The 18,904-nt window shown below is 40.4% G+C and overlaps 1 protein-coding gene and 1 long non-coding RNA gene across 5 annotated transcripts in view; one reads left to right on the top strand and one right to left on the bottom strand.

Annotated features, from left to right (window-relative positions):
* kif13ba (kinesin family member 13Ba) overlaps positions 1-18,904 on the bottom strand; it is a 60,089-nt gene that overhangs the window by 25,121 nt on the left and 16,064 nt on the right. For all 4 annotated transcript variants that reach the window (XM_061814796.1, XM_061814795.1, XM_061814797.1 and 1 more), the window contains 7 exons: positions 6,523-6,535; positions 6,285-6,345; positions 6,101-6,193; positions 5,464-5,644; positions 4,638-4,725; positions 3,771-3,905; positions 512-624 (listed from right to left, as the gene is read on the bottom strand). In XM_061814796.1, the coding sequence (XP_061670780.1) occupies positions 512-624; positions 3,771-3,905; positions 4,638-4,725; positions 5,464-5,644; positions 6,101-6,193; positions 6,285-6,345; positions 6,523-6,535 (684 nt within the window). The remainder of the gene's footprint in view (positions 1-511; positions 625-3,770; positions 3,906-4,637; positions 4,726-5,463; positions 5,645-6,100; positions 6,194-6,284; positions 6,346-6,522; positions 6,536-18,904) is intronic.
* Positions 6,066-11,467, top strand: LOC133498228 (uncharacterized). The gene is made up of 4 exons (XR_009794245.1): positions 6,066-6,205; positions 6,471-6,596; positions 8,856-9,094; positions 9,255-11,467. It is a non-coding gene; the product is annotated as an uncharacterized LOC133498228 (long non-coding RNA).

The following is an 18,904-nucleotide window of genomic DNA, read 5'->3' as shown; positions in this document are numbered from 1 at the left end:
GCACCGTTTGTGTGCCCTTTTCACTAAGCCCGCTCTCCATGCACGCCTGCATGTATGTGATTTGGTTGGTTGGTAGTTCCCAAGGAAAGTGCCTCTGTTTGCTTTGTGAGAGAAGGCCATCTGCCCCACTTTGGGCTTTTGTCTGGTTTATGCGATGAGCACAACTAAATATGTAACCTGATTGCTGTTAACCTCACTATGGATAGCATGTGTACTGAAAGTGTCTGAAAACAAATTGAAGATGTGATGCAAGAGAAACCGGCACTTCTCTATTGTAGTTGGGTAATTATACCAACAGAGGGTACTCTGGCTCTGTGCTACACCTGAGTTGAGTGGTGTTTGTAGAATCTAAACTGAGGCAAGGCAGCTTGCCACTTAATTTCATGTCTCGGCCATGTTTTGAACAGGAAATAGACAAATTCAGCAACTCTGACTATAAAATGATTGTTGCATTCCAAAATAAAACCAGAAACCACAGACCAAAGAACACAATTTTACTGCTGATGCATACTTATTGATGTTGCTTCCCTCTTTGAGACGCTCTCCCGCCGCTCCGGTTTTTGCTGCTCGCTCACTTCCAGCCAAGTCCACCAGACTTAGCCGACTGACTTTCTCTCCACTCGTCTGCGAGAGAGGGAAAGAGTGAGGAAAGAGCGGGAGTGAGAGATTAAAGAAAGAGGCAGAGTATCACATGATTGGTGGCTCATTTGCTGCATTAAAAAAAAGCTTCAAAACCATGAGCATTCTGGCTCGACAATACAGTATAAAAGGCTGTTTTTTTATTTTTTTTTTGTATTTTCAATTTACACTTGCATGACTACTGTGTGGTGCCCGAGAGGAAAAAAATGAATTATGTCACTTGAGCCATGCAGTGTGAATCTACTTGTGTTCGCTTGATGGCTAAAAGATAACACAGACAAGGACTGAGGCGGCCTAGGAAACAACTGGCAGCTGTCACTTATTAACTTGATGTGCTGGTGGCTGCTTTGTGACCACCAATGAGACAGAGAAAATTACTGAGGCTTGAGGCTCTGTGCTTAATGTCACTTTCAAACACAGAAGCCTAAAGCTACAACATTAACTATTGTCTTGTAGAGGAAAACTCTTGCTCCCAGAGCAAAGGGGAGCCAAACAGAACCAATACAGTAAATCCTGATATGTCGTGGTTCAGTAATTAACACCATACTTATCACAGAGTTGTCTGTGAAACACATAAAAGATTGTTATAATACAAAGTGTTAATACTGACATATGATGTAACAGCATCCTCATATTCGTCCAGCCTGTTAGCTGAATTTTCAAAGACACTCAAGTCTGTTCAGTCAAAACATCTTTGAAGTTCTATTTTTGCCTCGTTGGTCTACTTTTTCACTGATTTTACCAAAGGCTTTGGACAATCTGTTCTTGCCTGTATGTAGGTATGAAATAATAAGCGGTGATCATAGGAGCTTAGGGCAGCACGGGGAAGGGCACGGTATGAGTTATTTATTGTGGTATCACCGTGGTCTAAAGTGCTAGTATCCATGGTTGGAGAGTTGATGTGCTGCTTGTATTTAGGGAGTTCGTGGTTAATTTTAGCTTTGTTAAATTTTTGTAGAATATTGGTAGGTTACTTGGTGTTTTCTTCACGTTTACTTGTTCGGCGAACATTATCACTCCTGCGTTCATGCTAGCTTGGGGCAGAATGTAGACACAGACGAGTAAAAATAAGGCATAGTCAAGTGTTGAGCAAAATGGTTTACAGTTCAACAACAGCAACTCTAAAAGCGGGCTGCAGTGTCTGAGTTATGTGACGTCTGTCCACCATTTTTCATTGATACAGACGCATACCCCATTGCCTTTTGTTTTCCCTGACAGCCCCACGATAGGATATCATTGTAAAAATGCATGACAAGTAGAAGGATTTTCCAGACTTTTGATTTAAACTTTGGGGGTGCATTTTATACATGGGTGGACATTATACGATAGAAATTACAGATGTCTATACAGGAATCCTTTAAAGTGAGCCTGTCATGAAATGGATGATTTTTGGTATATTATGAATGAAAAACCCACAGCCAATATGGTCCCATGTGTTTTTTCACCACAAAACATGATTTTGACATATACCGCTTTTTGTAACTCCCGCCTTGAAAATCCTCTCTCAGGGATTTGTGTTTGAGAAGAAGCAGGAAGTGACGTAAAGGACAGCGGCGCCCCCTCATGGACTCGTTTGTTTCCATTAGTTTTACCTCCGGGAAGGTAGCTCGTTGTTCCTTCGTGTTAGCCAAAATGCCGGCTCATTGCATCGGTGGACATTGTTCAAGCAATGATGCAACAATGTCTCACTCAGCCTCCTCTCGATAGTGTTGATCGCCTACCGCAGTGGCTTTGAACATACCCCTAAAAGCAGCATGGCTCGGCTCCACCTCCTCCTTACATACCACGGCGCCAATAATCAGCCACACCGGCTGAGGCGCCGCATTCGGCGGTCACAGGTTCTGCGAAGGCTGTGCGTCAGACTTTGCTACGGGGGCGGCTCTGAAGAACCCAGCCGAGAATGCGTTACTCAGTCGCGTGCGCGCATAAAGCGCCCCGGCTCGACTGTGTTCATTGAGTACTGTGGCGTATGTGAGCACGCCCCTGAAGCAGCGCCGCTCGGCTCTGTCATAAGCCACACCGGCTGGCTGTGATGAGCCGTGATGGGTCATCTCTGCTGCGGAAGTGGATCGGACGGGGATGCGGTTTGGCTGTAATCGCATATCATCTGAATATGGCTCGAAACAATAGTGTAATATTGCCCTGTGGGCTCAAAACAGTGTAATATTGCCCGGGTAACTTTACTCTGTTGTGTGGTGTTGTCCTTTTCGAAAAGAGTTTCGGTGTCAGAAGGGGCGTCGGAAAAATCCGAATATCTCTGTTGTCCGGCTTCCATAGTAGCAGGCATTGCGCGTTTTCAACAGCAGAAGTGACAATGACGTCAAGGACAGAGGACGTGACTAATATGGCGACCACTTGGATGTCGAGGGACACTCAATTGCGCAACTTTGTGCATGGATGACACGCTCTCCGCTCACTTTTTTTTTTGTATAGACATTGAAGTGAATACTGTTAAATGTATTTTTCATTACAATATCTATTTTAGAATGTTTATAGGGATGACAGTCCCACTTTAAGGAATTACTTCTATTTTATAAGATCGATTGGAGGTATTTCTAAATGCAAATGTGTCTTCACATACACGAGTCTGGTAGTTTGGAAAACGTGGGTTTTATCAAGAGTCTGGTGTAAATCTACATTCTACATTTTAGTCCTTCAAATTAACTTAGAACCTGTTCTACATACTCTTTGATAGATGAGGCCTCTGGATCATAACACCTGGGATGAACATGAGATAAATATACACATTTTTCTTCATGTTATTCAGTATAAAACATTTGCAATATACTAGATAAGCCGTAAACATAGGTCTGCCTCTGGTGTGCAGACAAGCCATATCCTTCTGACAGGTAATGTGTTTCTGCAATATTTCCAATTATATATTTTCTAATCCAAAATGAAACTACAAGCAACAATATTCATTTATAGTTATTTCCAATTCAACACATGCAAATTTAAATAATCATTTGGGTCAAGTCAACAGTTAAGTGATAACATGGTCCAGAAATATCAGAATCAGAATGCCATTCAAGGAGTTGTTTAACACGTTTCAAAAGGTCATGTATCTTTCTTTGTGCGTATGTATTTGGGGCTGGGTACTATGTGCATCATTGCAAGAGTACAACTCTTACCCCAGACTGGACGTCCGTCAGGGTGTGCGTGAGAATTATGCTGAAGACGGCGTGCGATCGACTGCTCTCCTCGTTCATGTTTGTGGCAGCAACGGTGCGAGACTTATTGCCCTCTGACATTAGCACCTCGATGTCCTGTCAATGATTGAATCGTTTAATCCTGAGGAAAACTTTGGCGTTTTCTATCGTACACTACATTACATATCGTAATATATAAAAAAGGATCTGTTAAAAGACACTCATTGATGATGTTTCGATTAATCAGCCATAATGAAAAGTATATTAAAGCTGTGAACAGCAATGAATGAATCTTTGTACCCCTATTTTAATGTTGAATACTCAAAATACTCAATTGTAACACTCTCTCCCCACATTAGACAGTCTACGAGAAATTTTTGTCAATTACAGTAAGTATCATCAGTTTAGGATATGTGCTTCTAATTGGAATTCATTTGGGTGAATTCCATAGCCAAAGTATAGGTTTTGGAACTCACGCAAAAGTCCAGGTTCAAAGCAAAATGTCCAACCTCTGGGTCCCCATCATTAATGGGTCCTAGAAAGGTTTCAGGTGTCTTGTTATGATAAACATGCCCACCAAATTTAGTGATGATCGGTCAAATGGTAAGTGGGAGCAAATGTTTTCTCATTTTCCAGAGTGTGATTCTAAATGACTTGCAAGTTGGGGTTTTCACAAGAATACACTTGGAATAATTTAAGTTTCCAGGTGACTTATTTGTTGAAAGAATAATAATTAAAGCCGAAGGCCGTAATGAATAGGCCCTCATACCACACTTTTCCTGACAAATCCTCAAACTCAAACTGAATTTACACAAAAAATGTTTCAAAGAAACATATAGTAAGTTCTACCTTGTAACTAGCCACAGCTAGCCGAGAAAGGCCGTCCACGTATGGACCCAACACTTTATGTTCTCTCACTCTCAATGTTTGTCTCCCCCTGAAAAAAATGGTGAACAAAGAAAACTTTGTCTATGATCAAGATTCTCGTGGTTCCAACCATACAACGGCAGCTTGGATTGTGCACTCTAACCCTGATTCAGACTGAGAACTTAATCACCAGCAAAGCACATACGGTTGTCAGATGGTCTGCTCTTCCTCGGCCCGAACAGGCAAAGAGTTTAAAGGCCCAGCAAAGTTAAAGGTTGGGTCATTAGCAATAGTGTTACTGATTTAGTGCTGCAAATGACCTTAGGTCCACCACATACAACCTCTTAAACCAGTGACCATATGCAGCAGCTGGCTTTACCAGAACAGAATGAGAAATGCAACTTGCTGCGACTCAAGGAAAGAATCTGGCTGCTTAGCAAATAATTAATTTTACCAAGGAGATGCTAAATTATCATTAATTGTTTGCTAAGGGGCTTAAATAATAATTTTACACTTGCATCACCAATAAGAATGTTAAAATATTACTGAATATAGTGTAGGTAGATGTAATGGAGATTGGGCAACAGTTTTAACTAACAAATAATATTTCAAGTTAAATTAAATTTATTAAAGTAGTCAAAAACAAAATAAGATTTCATTAAATGGTATTGAGTTTAATGGTATTTTTTCATTTTTTTAAAAAGTACATTTATTTGTAATGTAATTGAATTATGATTATTCGCCAACTTTTAAGCTCCAGGAAGAACCCTCTCCTGTTATCAAGACTAAGCAAAAGTTGAAGACGTACCCCTTAGGGTCCAGCAGATCGCGGACCTTTTCGTTGTAGATCTCCATGTAGGAGACCTCCACAGTGAACTTCTCCTGCTCACGCTGCTCCTTCTGCGTACGGTCAAACAAAGCGCTACAGAGTCGAGGGATGAGGCCCGGCTGGTCCCCTGAGCCCATCATAGTGTAGGACTTTCCAGAACCTATACATAGGTAAACAGGAGAAGAAAGGTTCCTTTTAAGTAAAAGGCTAAAGGAACACTTTCCAAAAAATACATCTCATACAGTTAAGTATGACACACAGAGAACATGGCCATGATCTAACCGTGTGCTTTGGTCAGATGTTAGCGACCTGCCATTAAAAAGAAAAAAAAAAATTGATGATGCCGTTTATTTAGTCAACCATTCATTTTCCATAATGCTTATACTAAATAGGGCCATATCCCTTAAATCTATCACGGCCATTATCTTTATGTGTTCATGCCACAATATTGTCTGTCCATAATTATTTAGCTCCACCCAGTCTGCTTCCACCCCCACCCCCACCCCATTCTACTACAGTCACACACACTAGTTTAATTTGACTTATCTTGCAAGAGATATTTCAACAACGCATCATTAGTTGACAGCCTCACCTCAACTGCAGTTCAGTGACTTACCAGTTTGTCCATAGGCAAAGATACAGGCATTGTAGCCAAGGAAGGCATTATGAAGAAGACTCTCCCCAAGGCACTGAAACACCACCTCCTGACCTGGAGAGACATGTATGTTATACTTGCTTTCAGTCTTTGAAATATCAAGATTTATAACAATATGTGGCAAGGATGTTTTGGGAAAACAAACCAGCGAATTTTTCTTTGTCCGATTCGTCCATGGACCAGAAGCAATAGTCGTAGGCAAAAACCTGGAGGGCGCGTAGGGAGAGATGAAAAATTATGGTGTGAATGTACAACATAAAGCTAAATAATGTGTTCCGGAATGACAGTCACTCCAAAACAGCACTTTTTTTATTATTATTTTTTTTTTTAGGCCAGCAGTGACTCAAAGAGCAAGAGAGACATGGTGGAAAAGTTACCATTACCTTGGACTGATTCCTGGTGATGTCGCACAGCAGGTCAAAGTGCATGTGGAAAGAGATGAAATTTTAGGCTACGGGTAAGGTACTTACAGCAGCAGAGAAACACAATGGTGTCTTTGAAGATGAAAACATGGAAACAAAAATAGCTTAAAGCACTAACCACACATTTAATTGACCATTGTGTGTGTCTGTGTGTGTGTGTGTGCGTGCGTCTGTGTGCTCGCGTGTTTACTTCCTGACTGCTTGTCATGTGTCACAACCAACTTTTGTGTGTTTATCTTCAGGGCAATGTGGTAGCATAGCAGCGGGGGCTGGGGGATGGTACAAGTGTTGCCATAGCTGGAAGTAGTTGGTAGTTTTGAGCGAGCTGGTGGGAATAAGGGGTCAGTGGGTCGAGGTTATGATAAGAACTGAAAGTGACATTTAAATGAGCAAAGACATTTCTGAATATCTATAATTAATTTCGGCTATATACTATGTATAGTAAAGCAGACAAAAGAACTTGGCCAGCATGAACATTATTCACCAAATGTAGTGTTAATAGAATATACCTGAACCACTTTATAGGGGCAGAATTACAATGTACTACTTGAGTGGGAGTGTTTGATGCTAACACTATGTAGCATGGTTGTGTGCAAAACCCTACAGTCACATGGAATTTTCTGGCGCCTCTTCAGGGGGTGTCTCGCATGCTGTGGGGCTTGCTGTGGAGTCTTTATCTTTACCTGGTTTGTGGGGGGTTCTTACAGGCACGACCTGCAGGATGCCTCTTAACCACTCACCTAGCAAACATTTCTCTCACTACTCACTTCTGACCACACAAAGTTCAAGCCAGAAGTTTACATACGCTCTGCAAAAACACATTTCCTGTTTTATCTACATACTAAACATCTCCTGTTTTAAGGCAGTCAGGATCACCAAAATCATTTCAGTTTGTTAAATGCCACAATAATGAGATAATTTATAAGGGAAATCTACATTTTCTTCCGAGGTCAAAAGTTCACACTTTTCCTCCATATCGAGTAGCATTTCCTTTGAATTGCATGAATTGAGTCAAACATTTCAGGTAACCTTTCACAAGCTTCCGGCAGTACTCTGCTGGAATCCTGGCCCATTCCTCCTGAGAGAACTGGTGTTACAGTCAGGTTTGTTGATTGCCTTGGTCGCACACACCTTTTCATATCTGCCTGTTCCCCTGGATTTTAATAAATCACTTTTAATGCACGACATACATCCATCTCTGTGAGGACAATACGTCTAGGGTGAAGAGGACTTAGCTGCTAGGCAGCAGTGTCTGGCAGCCCTGCCCTCCCTCTCCAGGTTTTAATGCACCACACTACTCGGAGGGTTTTTTTTTTTTTTGGGGGGGGGGGGGGGGAGCGCTGATACACAGGGTCAGGCCAATTACTGCTAGTTGGAGACCTGGCAATAATATTAACAGGTGGGGTGGTGGGGTCTCACAAAGCTAGTGTATCAGTGTATCCAATAGGTCATGTAATATTTACCCTATTTTCACAATGTGATGTTAAATCATCTCTCATTTAATAGTGCTTTGAGAAGATTTTTATCGACAATTACGAATTTTCACTTTTCACCTATGTCGCGCGTGCAAGACTCTGAGTAGTCAGACACTGCGTCATTCCGCCCAAAGTACCATCCGAATATTCAACATTAATTACAGCCACAGGTTCAAATCTGTATGGAAGTATTCCTGCATCTTCCCGATCAACCGATACTGCTATTTCTTCATCAGATAAGGATAAATCTGAGAAATCAGCACTAGGCATAAATGGTGTCCCATGTAATTGAGCCTTTGTTGCGGCACAGTACACATCACATATGCCCACGTACATCATGTGAGCCGCGAAAATGGGTAATTGTCGACAAAAATCTTCTCAAAACACTATTAAATGAGAGAGGATTTAGCATCACATTGTGAAAATAGGGTACATATTACATGACCTATTGGATACACTGTTCATGCAAAGCACTGGATTTCTCTTTTAAAAATGCTGACTCAGTAAAACTGTTCTGACATGAAAGGTATACAAACAGCCCAAAAAATATATATATTATTGTATAAAAGAAGAGCAGTGTGGTTACATGGCGACTGACAATTGACCCCTCCGTAGAAATTGCGTCATCCGAGTCGCTGACCAATCAGAGGCCAGAGATCTGCATAAACCATGCCCCTTTTTTGGACCCACAGTTTCCTCAGACAACGTTGTATGGTCCAGTATATCTTTTGTTAGCGTTTTATCGCGTATTTGGGTTCTTTAACAATAGATATGGTTAAGAGGTGTAGTCACGGACTTTATAATTTATCGTGACGACAGGTATCCTGAAAGGCTAGTTGGTGGAGTTCAATTCGTACCCTTTCCAAAACCGAAGACCCAGTATGAAAAATGTCTTTGATGGATCAAACTTTGTGGAAGACCGCCTCATCAACTGAATCCATCTAAAATCAACCGGAACAGAAGACAGAGTACGAAAAATGTCTTTGATGGATCAAACTTTGTGGAAGACCGCATGATCAACTGAATCCATCAACCGGAACAGATATGTTTGCACGAAGGTAAGCCCTATATTTGATTTTCAATACATGTCTCATATAAATGAATTAGCAGTTCTTCGCTTGCATAACATAGCTAAGTGTGAATGATTGACACACTTGATCTGTGTTGAGCGATATTTTGCGATGATCTGACTGCACAAACGTGTCCCTTTGTTCGCAGATAATGAGCTAAGCTAAACCGGACTAGCAGTCCTGAATGCCTTCGACGTGCACCGAGACACCAAGACTGAAGGAAGGATGTTTGAGGACATTAAAGTAGTGATTGTCGTACTCGGTCGGGACTTACGTAGGTTCAGCACTAATTCAAGAATAATTATTGAGGGGAGCGCGTGACGTTACACAAAGAAAACGAGAGAAACAACTCGTAAATCAAGCCTCGCCTTCTTCTTTTCCTTCATACGGCGGTTCACAAACGGCTATACAGACACATATACAGATTCTGCACACAAGTGTGATATGTAACAAGAAAATAGGAAACTGTCAATGACGAATTCGTCTTTGGGTTATAATATATTATGTGGCTTCTCGGTCTTCCTCTGACTCTGGAAAGATCTCGCGCTAATAATGGTTTCTCCGTCGATATGCATGTAAATACCATTGAAATACCCCTCGCTGAAATACTTGAAGCCCTGCTGTCTGCTTTTCAACGATATTTCACTGTTAGCTAAAAATGCGAGTGAGAAATCAGCCGGTAAATCGGACAGTTTCGCTCTTTTCTTTTCTTGCTGCACCGCCCTTTTTGCTAATTGTTTGTCTGACGTAGGTGCACGTGGTGTGACGTCACTTCAGGAGGCGTGGTTAAGTGCCCTGTACGGAAGGGTCAATTGATTTATAAGACTAAAAACTAAGATACACAGGACATACCTCAATCAGGCTACGCCAGTGACCTGAATTGGAAGTAACTTTGTTTTGCTATGCCACAAATTTATCACAATGTAGATTTTCACAATAATTTCACATTTTTAAACGTATAACATTTAAAGTTAGTCATCACGTTAAAACTGACCTTTTTCTGGTGTGATCGCAATGTTTTCATACTAGACAGATGAGCAATGCTAATGCGGGCAAACTATGACATAAGTGTTTGAAAAAAGCTTGTGGTTCCGATTTCCAGACGACCCAAAAAATTCCCGCCGACCCCAACATGTTTACGCCACGTAATATGTCAGGGGTGTGGGTCTCCATGGCCCCGTGTACATTCTGCAGAAGTGGAGTTAAGTTGGGTGTTTGACAACAGCCACGGAGGGCGGCGGCGTGGCTATGCGCCACTTCCTTGTGTGCACTGCTGCACCTCGTTGCATCCTGATTACGTTGCGTATTTAAGCCTTGTTTTTCCATACCACTTGTTGCCAGAACGTTGCTTATATACGCATGTGTGTTCATGAAGGTCAGCTCACCTAACTGCCTTGTCCCATGTCATAGCATTACTGACCCATATCAGGTCACGTTACGTTTTCATGTTTTGTCATGTCCGATTTTTGACATTGTTTCATGTTTTTTGGACGGGGGGAGGGGGGAGAGAAAGAGAGCGAGAGAGCGAGAGCGAGAGAGAGCGAGAGAGCGAGAGAGAGCGAGAGAGCGAGAGAGAGCGAGAGAGAGAGAGAGAGAGACAGAGAGAGAGAGAGAAAGAAAAGCATGTATTTAGATCGCGTTATGGACGAGCGAGTGTGAATTTATGAGAACTGACAAGAAAATGCCGGCACCATGTGCTGGAGAAGGAGTAAAAATATATTGTAAAAAAAAAAAAAAAAAAAAAAAACACCTACCGACCCTTGTTCTGAAACGTAGGAAATCGGAACCACATTTTTGGAGGGGGCCTAATCATTTTGGTGTGACCATGAAAAGCAATTGCAGGGAGATTTGATGTATATTTTACCTGGCAGATTTAGTTCTTCCCATGATTTAAGTATCTCCCACAAAGAACCCAACCCATATAAGTAAAAAATTATGTTGACAAAAATTCTAGAAGGAAATTCCTCAGTAACCACAAATTATTTTTTTGGATGTCAAGATTTCGACTTAAAACTATGTGAAAATCATCTCTCCATGCTTTAACCACATTTCACAAAGCCCCCTGACGTAAAATGGAGAACAAAGTCTGCCTGCTGCCTGAAGACCACATTTCACAAAACCAACTGACGTAAAATGGAGAACAAAGACTGCCTTGCTGCCTGAAGTTTCAAGCCAAGGACTTTTGAAGTTACCATATAAGTCAATTTACCATCCTTGTCAAAATTAAATCCTAAAAAACATCCCTTTATATCCTTTTATCTTCAAGACTCATCAGCACCACCAATTTATTTTTTAACACAATTGTATAGTAACAAACTTAGTTCTTCCAACTTCGAGAATACAGGAATCCAGTCCCAATGTTAAAATGTTAATTAGGAGCAATATTTTTATATATATATATATATATATATATATATATATATATATATATATATATATATAAAAATCTAAGGTCATTGACATCTTTCTTTTTGAGAGCCTTTGAGAACATGGCAGGTTTTTGACATTTGTTGTGATGACAGCTGTCGCAATGGCTATGAAGACAGCGTGTGAGGAAACTTCACCCTTGCCGCTATGCAGATGACAGTTATATGACCACTGTCTTCAGATGACTACAGTTGAATTAAGGTGTTGGTCACTGACTAAAACCAATAAATAACTGGATGAACCGAAATGTTCTTTAATTAGACCACAACTACAGTGAGATAAATATTTCTGGCAATAAAGAAAATGGCTGTTAGTAAATACCTGGAGAATCTCTCTTTAATAACTAAAGACCAATTCCGAAACCGTAGTGTACTTTCTCAAAGATTCCTACCTGACTTTCAGCATCATATGAATTACTAAAACTGCATTCTACCCGATGAAGAACATATCCAGAGTGAAGGCGTGCATGTGCAAAGGAGACGAGCTCATCTATGCTTTTATCTCAAGTAGACTTGACAATTGTAAAGGGTCTTCTGACTGGAATCCCCCAAAAGAGCACGAAACAGCGACAGCGCATTCAGAATGCTGCAGCTCGAGTTCTGACCAGAACAAAAAAGATCAGAACATATTACACCAATTCGATGGTCTCTATACTGACCCATAGTTAGCGTTAGAAAATATTTTAAAGATCTGCCACTAGTCTATAAATTATTAAATGGTTTAAGTCCAGAAATACATGTACGAAATGCTAATGGAATATAAACGCAGTACGGCTCGGAGATCTACAGACTCAGGTCAAGGTCAGGTGTAGCACACAGTCCAAAGCAAACATGGTGAAGCACCATTCAGCTATTGGTACACACAAATTGAATAAGTTGCCCAACAGAGGTCATGTCAGCCACAAGTGTGAATGTTTCTAAATCCAGGTTAAAAATTCAACACCAATTCTTTTAAGTTACATTTCTTACATTGTATTCTTTTAATTGTACCTTTCTTTATCAGCAGTTTGTTTTTCATTTTAAATGGTTTTAATCATGTAAAGCACACTAAGGTTTCATGTGTATGAAATGCACTATACAAATGAATTTGCTTTGCTTTGTGCATTCATTAATGAGGTAAGGCATCACTCGCCTGAACGCCCTACGCCAAATGAGTAGCGAGAATTAGGTGGTGGCAGAGCTGGGGGCCTGCTCCTCCACTCTCATCACCGTCATTTAAAAAATATCTTAATGCATGGATGCTTCCACCCTCCCTTTTGCCACTGTTCTTACATTGTTCTTTCATCAACCCCACCCCCTCTTTTGCTGGGACTGCACCATCCACGGCTGCCGCGTTGGGAGGAATGACGAGCGGAGGCCGGGGAGGCCTGAGACTGGAACATAAACTGAAGCAGAGTTGCTATGGATGTGCCACGACGGCAGCAGAATGCATAAAATAAGACGCCATATTTCAATCAATCCCACAATGTCTTGCCTTTAAAGGCAGTTTGTAAATCATGTAAGGTGGCACACAGCAATACCATGAAAAGAATTAAACCTTTAACACCCGACACTAGGCGTGGATATATATAAAAAAAAGAATCATAATGTAATATTCTAATGAAAATTTTACATTTATAAAATTTGAAAAAAAAAAAATAAAGTACTGAATACCTTCACATAATTATTTTTGTAAAGCAGAGGAAATTTACACGAAGTAATTAAATGTGCTTTACATGATTAAAGGCATTTGAAAACAGAGATAAAACATTTAAAATGGGATAAAAAAAAAACAAAGATGACAAAAAAATATAAAAAAAAAAAGACAAAACCGCATACAACAAGTATGCAAGTAATATGATCAAAAAGTGGATATATTCTAAAAAGCATGAGAAGAAGAGTTTTCAACCTGGATTTAAAAACATTCACACTTGGGGCTGACCTCACCTTTGTTGGCAACTTGTTCCATTTCTGTGCAGCATAAGAGCTAAGTGCTGCTTCACCATGTTTGCGTTGGACTCCGCTCTCCACTATTTGACCTGAGTCAGTCGATCTCAGAGCTCTACTGGGTCTGTATTCTGTAAGCATTTCTTTCATGTATTCAGGACCTAAACCATTTAGTGATTTATAGAAACAGTTGCAGAACTTTAAAATCTATTCTAAAGCTAACTGGAAGCCAGGAGTTTAGGATTGGCGTTATATGCTCTGACCGCTTTGTTTTGGTCAGAAGTCAAGCTGCAGCTGTTTAATACTCTTTTTTTTAGGGAGTTAGTCAGAAGACCATTACCATAGTCAAGTCTACTTGAGATAAAACCAAGAATGAGCTTTTCCTGGTCTGCTTGACACATACAAGAGTTCATTCTAGATAGTTTTTTTAAATAAATATAAAAAATAAAAATATTTGGATAAGCGGCTCGGATATCCATGAATTATTTAAATGAACATTTTTTTTATTATTTGATGTTCTATTTATATCAATGGCATATTCTGCCAGGAAGAACAAGTAAATTCTCTTCCACTGGATGGAAAAAGGTGCAATAAAGCTGTGACTGCACCTGTTCCCATTCATACAACAGAATAGTTGATGGCTTCCTGCAAATATATCAGGTTTATATTCATAAAGAACTATAATGATTTGCATGATATTTTTTTTTTGGTGGCTTACAGTGAGGATTTTCTTATGTAAAATAGCTCCTTTGCTTAGCAAAGGTTGGAAAACACTTGTCTTAATCTTTAAAATAAAGTTAGATAAAAAAAATCTTTTTAAGTAAGTATTATATGGGTTGTTTTCTCATGACGTCATCCGTTTTGCTGCCTCAGGCAAAAAACTGATGGCGACCATATTGTTTCCCGGCGCGCGTTGTCGGTACATTGAGAAGAACAACTTTTATTAAGATGCCTATTTCCGGTGCTGTGGGTTGCTCAAACAGACGTGCGGTAAACAAAGTTATTACAAAACACCTAAAATTCTCAGTAATCAAGGTGATGAACCGCAAATTCTCAGTGAACAGAGACAACGGTTATGGAAAAAGTGGCTCAGTCGTCTAAACGCTGTAGGAATTATAACAGTCCTAACACTTTTATGCCTACTACTTGGGATTGGATAGCTGCATGCTAGCTTTGCATATTCACAGGTTGTTAGAGTAGGCCTCACATATCTATTACAAAGCCAAATTAGGACTTTAGGGTTTCACATTGACAACAGATTGGAAACGAGACTAACATCTGGTTCTTCTTGAATTATTCAAATTAAAAAAATTGCATTCCCAGCTTCGATGCCAACAGTCCACTGACCCCAAAGAACAGCATGGCGAAAACCAATAACGAAAAACCCGCACAACGATCTGCTTGTGCCCATTGGCAGCAGCCAACAAAAATGTGTCTATATTTGAAAATTTATGACCAGTCGCCTCAGTGTAACACTTAAGATTCTATTGTGCAAAGGAGGTTTTGCGTGTAGAAGTCTGATGTCCTCCCTCCCACTCAAACTCTCAGCCTACACTGTGTGGAACTTCAGTCAAGTCAAATTGGGTGAGTGAAACAAAATGTTTTTGCCAACATTGAGGCAGTGAACAAGTTAAACGGTGCATTGCACTTTTGCACTGATGGTTTTTAGCATTTATTTCAGTTTTCAGATGAATGCAAGAGCTGATGACAGACATGAAAACAAAATGTAAATTACTTCATCGTATTAGAAAAAGTCAAAACAGTCATATTACTATGTATGTGTGTGTGCAAGGAAGAATGGGCAAGAATTTCAGTCTGTCAATATACAAAACTGATAAGAGACATACCCCAAGCGACTTGCAGCTGTAATTGCAGCAAAGGTTGGTGCTAAAAAGTATTAATGCAAGGGAGCCGAATAATATCGCATGCCCCACTTTTAAGGTTTTTATTTGTTAAAAAAAAGTTCAAGAAAAACTATAAATTTCATTCCACTTCACGATTGTGTCCCACTTATTGTTGATTCTTGACAAAAATTGTAAATATTATATGTTTTTGTGGCGGCACTGTGGATTAGCTGGTAAACCGTTGGCCTCACAGTTCTGAGGACCCAGGTTCAATCCCAGCCCACCCTGTGTGGACTTTGCATGTTCTCCCCATGCCTGCGTGGGTTTCCTCTGGGGACTCCAGTTTCCTCCCACATCCCAAAAACGTGCAACAATAATTGGACACTTTAAATTGCCCATAGGTGTGATTGTGAATGCGGCTGTTTGTCTCCATGTGCCATGCGAATGGCTGGCAACCAGTTCAAGGTATACCTCGCCTCCTGCCTATTGACAGCTGGGATAGGCTCCACCACTCCCCACAACCTTCGTGAGAATAAGTGGCAAGGAAAATGGATGGATGGATATCTTTATGTTTGAAGCCTGAAATGGTGAAAGGTTGAAAAATTTAATGGGGCCAAATACTTTCACAAGGCACTGTATATGTATGATATGATATAAGATAGAGTAATCGCATGACGAAAAAAATATTCCTTGTCAACTGTCATATTCAACATGTATGCCATACTAGGGTGGCTCCAACTGCTGGAGACAAATTTCTTGTGAGTTGTTAACATACAGTACTTGCACAAAAAAGCTAATTGTGATACTACAAGTCTTATACAGGAAGTCAAGTTCAATCTAGCACATAAAACCATTTGACATAATAAAACAGTTGCAAATAAGTGTTTTAACAATGCTAGATTCAACTTTGGGTGAAACAATTCTTGAACATAAGTCAATTGGTTCAGTTTCACATACATTGTCTTTTAGTTCATAGGTTTGATATTGATACTGGTTTTAGAGAACCCCGAGGCAAATGTTCATTTTAGTCAAATCTGAGCCAAATAATTGCTAAAACCAAATGTCCATGGGACTAATTTAAAGGTGTTGGGAAATGTAGTTTTATTTGTACAATGACAAACCATTGACAACACCAAAACGAGGATCGTTACTACATTACCCAGAATTGGAAATGGGCTAAGGCAGGCTACGGGTGCGTTCAGAAATATCCTTTAAAAAAAAAAAAAAAAAAAAAAAAAAAAAAAAAAGTCTACTAAACTTCATACCATCCGTAAATTGTGAAGGCTGTTGGAATATTCTCTCAGAGGAGCGGTGGGGCATCCGATTGGCTTTCCAAACGCACGTTATATGCATCGCAAGTCGTAAAGTAAAAGTAGCTGCAAGTGAAGAAGCTCTTCCAGTGGATTTTAAACGTGTGGAGCAGGGAGAGTGACAGAATCTACTATCAACAAGGGATTAAAGGCTGGACTGTTATGTGAGAAAAACTTCAGCGGTAACTCGACATGAAAATGAAAGTGACTGAAAAACTCAAATGATAGCTACAGTATTCTCAGGCAGGTCAACCCAGATACTTTAGTGGTTTAGGTGAACAGGAGGAGGATGGATAAAGACCATGACTTTTCTGTTATATTTGAGCTGTTTTACTGTTGTGGTACAGTCACTGTTTGGAAACAAGTTATGTAAATATTTACAGTCTAATTTTTTCAACATACCAGTGCATACAGTATACAGTATATTTGCGGCAGATGGTCCAGTATGGCTCACGTATGGAAAGAAAAATATGAAAAACGCTCCACAGAGTGGATGCGGCCTATTAACCAGTGCGCACTGTTGTCCGGAAATTAAGGTATATAGCAGTTTTTAACAACACAAAGAAGCTTTACATACAACACAAATAAAAACAGTAAGAGTGAGCACGTAGGAGTCTGTTCAAGCCGCAATCAAAGCACAGAGACGAGAAAACGTCCAGCCTGGTGAAATTGTGGACAGGTTTCCGGTCTTGTCAGATGCAATAAGGACAAGGAAAGAATATGTCCAATCGCTGAGCCTAAGGAGCCAAACAGATGCACAGGACAGCACCACAACCAAAACCAGCCTTTGGAAAAGTGCCAACACTGGAGATGCAAGTCAGCCATAACAGATGAATGGGAGAACTCAACAGGAACAACTATTGCAGATACTAGCCAAAGGCATGGCTGAGGCATCAGTTTGGATACCGAGGAGACTTAGCTGGCAAGTTGAGGGAGCTGCCTTGCTGGAACAAAAAAGGCAAGAGCTAACCGCATCAAGACAAGCAAAACACCAGCCAGGTTCCCTCTTTGGCCACGATACAACTATTAACTTCATTAAAGCTCAACCATTAATAAACAAAAAACAAACATTTTGGATTGGGAAGCGGCAACCAAAATGTACCAGAGTATTCGCCTTCCGGTTCATTTAGTGATTTCATGGGTTTTCTAATGACATTTCTAAGTATCCAAGCATTTCTAAAAGTAGTTAGGAGAGTGAGACTGACTAAGTGTCTACTGTACGATGACATTTAGTGTGGGTAAAACTGTTTAACAATTACAAAGGAAGTTGGTTGTCTGCAGGGTGAAGAACGGAAGCTGGAAACACAACTAGTAAGAATGAGTTCACACAGCCTGGACAGTTGTTGTACAACTGACAAATGGCGATCATCAAAATAACTGGAAGGAGACAGTTTGTCTCTCAGTTGCATGAATAATTATCTGTCACTGATCCCAGGGGGATACAGAAGCACAGAGAATCCAATCAATTTGATGGCAAAAACGTACATCTCATTTTTAAACTCTTGTCTGTTGACAGGATTACACAAACTGGCTTTACACGACCCATTTTCTCCATTTATGATAGATTTTAAGTTAAAAAAGAAAAAAATTTGTTCTAATGCACTCCACTCGTCTACTATCAGAACCAACTTAACAAGCGGGAACCAGCACTTGGCTGCTACTTTGGCCCTTTTAAACAACACTGGGGCAAATTCCATTAGATGCAATCTAGTCTTATCAAAAGTTTGTTTCTTAACAGGGATATTTCCACTCAAATGTAGACTGTAATTGCAACTGCTGGCATTGTGTCTCCTTTGCGCTGTCAGAAGCCAGCAAATCCCCAGATCAACTAAAATTTTCTGACAAAATGCAATTTGGCGGTCCACCTGCAACATCGTAACTCAATCCTTCACTTTCTGTCGAAGAGTAAATGCAAAGTAAAGCGTTTTTTTTTCCTCTCTTTATGCAAATTTCATAGAGGCACAAAAAAAAGAGGCATCTGTGCAGCGATGACGAGAGCGTTCGCTGCTTCCTTGGCCTTTGTCAGCCCCACAGGCGGCCGATGAAACTAAAGCTACGCTCTTGTTCACGCCTCCATATAAAAGTCACTGGGGGAATTTTTATGGTCAACAGATGCTCCAGTAAAAGAGTTTGTGGACTTCCTTCGCTGAAGGGAAGGGTCTTCACACTGGAGGCGACCTTGAGTTAACCAAACTGGCCCTCCTCACCAGTGTTTTGTTGCCTCGGAAACGTCAGACCTGAGAAAAAGGAGGAAGGCAAGGCGGTGGAACGGACTTGTTTCTTTTTTAGCAT

The sequence above is a fragment of the Syngnathoides biaculeatus genome, chromosome 3 (assembly GCF_019802595.1).
Source record: "Syngnathoides biaculeatus isolate LvHL_M chromosome 3, ASM1980259v1, whole genome shotgun sequence".
Taxonomy (NCBI): Eukaryota; Metazoa; Chordata; class Actinopteri; order Syngnathiformes; family Syngnathidae; genus Syngnathoides; species Syngnathoides biaculeatus.
This window is presented reverse-complemented; position numbering and strand designations above follow the sequence as displayed.